The sequence below is a fragment of the Rosa chinensis genome, chromosome 7 (assembly GCF_002994745.2).
Source record: "Rosa chinensis cultivar Old Blush chromosome 7, RchiOBHm-V2, whole genome shotgun sequence".
In the NCBI taxonomy this organism is placed as follows: domain Eukaryota; kingdom Viridiplantae; phylum Streptophyta; class Magnoliopsida; order Rosales; family Rosaceae; genus Rosa; species Rosa chinensis.
This window is the reverse complement of record NC_037094.1, coordinates 69,479,583-69,483,672: the sequence shown is the minus strand read 5'-3', so window position 1 is coordinate 69,483,672 and position 4,090 is coordinate 69,479,583. Positions and strand designations below refer to the sequence as shown.

Below are 4,090 nucleotides of genomic sequence, written 5' to 3'. Positions count from 1 at the left end.
TTTATATCAGTGAGATCACACATTCCCATCTTCTTTCTGTGTCTCTAAAAAGCCTCGAGCTTTAGTGCCTTGGTCATCACATTTGCTACTTGTTCTTGAGTTCCACAATGAACTAACTTAACTTCTCCATCTTTTGCAAGGTCTCTCAAGAAATGAAAACGCACCTTGATGTGCTTGCTTCTTCCATGCATTACTGGATTTTTTGAGAGTTTAATTGTAGAGGTATTATCACACATGATGGTGGTGCTTCCTTCTTGAACATGATTCAAATTTCTCAATACTCTTCTCATCCATACAGCCTGACATGCACAAGAAGCAGCTGCCACAAACTCTGCTTCGGTGGTTGAAAGTGTAACAATCGGCTGTTTTTTCGACATCCAAGACACAGCACCTGAAGAAAACATAACCTGATGTGCTTTTGGAATCTTCTTCATCACCAGCATAATCTGAGTTTGTGAAAGCAAGCAAATCTTCTTCCCCTCCCTTCTTGTAGAAAATACCATGACTAGTAGTCCCCTTCAAATAACGCAAAATTCTCTTAGCAGCTTGCAAATGTAATTTAGTGGGTTTTGACATGTACCTGCTGATTAAGCTCACACTAAACATGATGTCTGGACGTGTAGCTGTAAGATACATTAAGCTTCCACCTTGTAGTAGGTGTCATCCACAGCAATTCCATTAACATCCCTACTTATTTTGAAACCCAGAACAATTGGACTACTTACACGTGTGCTTTCCGACATTCCGAACCGCTTCAACACTTCATTAGCATATTTCCTTTGACACACGAAAATCCCATTTGGTTTCTGCAACACTTCAATTCCAAGGAAGAACCTCAACTTCCCTAAGTCAGTCATATCAAAGGCTTTCATCATGGAATTCTTAAAGTCAACCATCATACCTCCATCCTCGCCGGTGTAAATCAAGTCATCCACGTATATGCTAACGATCAGCAGTTTACCTTCACTGCTTCTTTTAGTGAACAATGTTTGCTCATTTGGACACTTCTTGAAACCTTCTTCAATGAAATGAAACTCAATTCGACTAAACCAAGCTCTTGGAGCCTGTTTTAAGCCGTAAAGAGCTTTGTGCAACTTGTACACTTTGTGCTCACTTCCCTTCTTTACATACCCTTTTGGTTGCTCAATGTACACGTCCTCGTTGAGTTCACCATGGAGAAATGCAGATTTGACATCTAATTGAAGAATGTTCCACCCTCTGCATGCTGCAAGTGCCACAATCATTCTTACGGTGTCCATTCGAGCCACTGGACCGAAGACTTCAGTGAAATCAATTCCCTGCTGTTGAGAGTATCCTTTTGCCACCAATCGAGCTTTATACTTGTCAACTTCACCGTGCTCGTTCAGTTTCGTCTTGAAGATCCACTTAACACCAATGGTTTTAGCTCCAGCTGGCAGGTCCATGAGCTTCCAAGTCTGATTCTTTTCAATGGAGTTTATTTCACTATCCATGGCCTTTCTCCACTTTTCTTGTCTCACAATGCGGTCTTCAGCTGCAACATCTTGTATCATATAGGCTGCTTCCTCACCTTCACTTAGTCCTTCTCCGCTGACATAATCCCTCATCCATGGCGGCTGCCTTTTTTCTCTCCCTTGAGCTACAACACCGTGAGAACTGCCCTCACCATTCGTAGCTTCACTATTTTCACCACCCTCATTATTTTCACCACTGCTATCGAACTCTATATCACTACCTAACCCATTACCATCACCATTACCATTTTCCTCACCTATATTTTCTCCCTCACTCTCTTCATCACTAAGGTCATCATCCCCCCATACTAACTTTGCCTCAATTTGCTCTTGAAATTTTTTTTCCCATTCCCAGCTCCTTTCTTCCTCAAACACAACATCCTTGCTAACTACAATTCTTTTAGTCTTAGGATCAAATAACCTATATCCTTTCGACTCTTCACTAACACCCAAAAGAATACAAGGAAAACTTTTATCATCTAATTTACCTCACTTTGCTTCCGGAATGTGCACATGTCCCACACAACGCCATACTCGAAAGTCATCAACTGATGGTTTCACTCCGCTCCATGCTTCCTGAGGAGTGATGTTTTTCACCGCAAGAGCAGGACACCGGTTCAGCAAGTAGAACGTCCAGTTTACAGCTTCAGTCCAGCGTGGTTTAGGCACCTTTTTGGCAGCTAGCATGCAACGCACCATGTTCATTACGGTCCTGTTCTTCCTCTCGGCAACGCCGTTCTGATGAGGTGTGTAGGAGGTAGTAAGTTGTCGTTTGATCCCTTGTTCTTCACAGAATGCTTTGAAATTGAATGAAGTGAACTCGCCACCTCTATCTGTCCTTAAACATTTGATGGATTCTTCTGCTTCTTTTTCCACCATCTTCTTGAAGTTCTTGAAACATTCCAAAGCTTCTAATTTCTCAAGCAACAAATACACCCATGCTTTACGACTATAATCATCAACGAAACATAAAATGTACCTCTTCCCACTGTTGGATATGGGATCAATAGGACCGCAAATGTCTGCATGAACAAGCTCTAACACCTTGCTTGCTCGCCATTCACTCTTTTTGGGGATGCATTTCAGTGCTGCTTGCCTGTGAAACAATCGGTGCATATTGTCTTTGAAGTTTCTAACTGTGGCAGTCCACGTACCATCTTCTTAGATTGCAAAGTTCTCAACCCCTTGTAACTTAAATGCCCATATCGTTGGTGCCAAAGATATGTGAGGTCTGAGGAGTCGATGAGTAAGCACTCTTCTGATTGTGGCTTTGTGATTGATGAGCTTTCATTTAGGAGCACAAACATTCGATTTGCACTTATCCTTGTGTGTGCAATGAGTCCTTTGTCTGGATGATACATATTACACGCCCCATTGTTAATGAGAATTGCAAGACCCTTCTCCTGTAGTTGTCCCACACTTAACAAGTTGTTTCTAAGTTCAGGGACATAGTAAACATCTCAAATAACAAAGCTCGTACCATTAAACACCAGCTTCACACTACCCTTTCCGACCACTGTCATTCTAGTGTTGTTGCCATACTTCACTGAATGTTTAAGTTCATCTACTAAACTTAAGAACATACCTCTATTCCCACACATATGATTCGAACAACCTAAGTCAATAAACCAGGCGTCACTCCTCTTTGCATCATGTTTTTCGACGTATGCCATCAACATCAGCTCTTCCTCTTCGTCTAGCTGAGCATAATTGGCTTCCCTATTCCACTTGGGACACTCATACTGAAAGTGTCCTAGATTATGACACTTGAAGCACTCCACCGTTGCTCTGGTGAAGGTTTGGTGCCCACTTCCACGTCCTCTTCCTCGTAATGGTGCTCTTCCACGGCCTCTGCCTCCTGCTCGATCTTCTACCTTGAGAGCTTGATCACTTTCATAGCTGGTCACTCTCTTGAATTTTTGCTTGTGAACTACAAGAGAGCTTTGCAGCTCATCAATTGAGAGTGATTCAGTGTTCTTGGACTCCTCAATTGACACGACCACATAGGTAAACCTCTCCTTCAAAGTTCGGAGAATTTTCTGAACCACTTTAGAATCAGGCATTTCTTCTCCATTGCTTCTCATCTTATTTGCCACTGCCATGACCCTTGCAAAATACTCTGTGATCGTCTCTCCTTCTTTCATCTCTAGTACCTCAAAATCTCTTGACAAAGAGTTTAGAAGAGATCTTTTTACTCGATCATTCCCTCCAAACTTGCTTTTCAACGAATCCCAAACAATTTTGGATGTGCACCTATCCAAAACCTATTTGAAAACTGCTCGATCAATAGCTCTGAAGAGGTAGTGTTTCACCCTGTGATCTTTCGTCCTCACATTCTCTAGCTGCTCCTGCTGTGCATTTGCCAACACTGTTCCCGGTCGAGTCTCTTCAAATCCATTTTCAACCAGGCTCCACAACCCTTTGGCTCTGAGCAAATTTTCCATTAATTCACTCCAATGGTCGTAGTGGAGACCATCAAAGTGTGGAATCTTTGTAGAGCTCTTCTCTTCACTCATCTTACTGTGTTTATCTCTCTCCCTCTCTCTCTCTCTCTCTCTCTCTCTCTCTCTCTCTCTCTCTCTCTCTCTCTCTCTCTC

At 42.4% G+C, this 4,090-nt stretch overlaps 1 protein-coding gene across 1 annotated transcript; it reads right to left on the bottom strand.

Moving 5' to 3' along the window:
- Window positions 1-2,953: 2,953 nt before the first annotated feature.
- LOC112178493 lies at window positions 2,954-3,637 on the bottom strand. The gene has a single exon (XM_024316631.1). It carries the CDS (start codon window positions 3,635-3,637, stop codon window positions 2,954-2,956), a length of 684 nt encoding a protein of 227 aa, XP_024172399.1.
- Window positions 3,638-4,090: the final 453 nt, after the last annotated feature.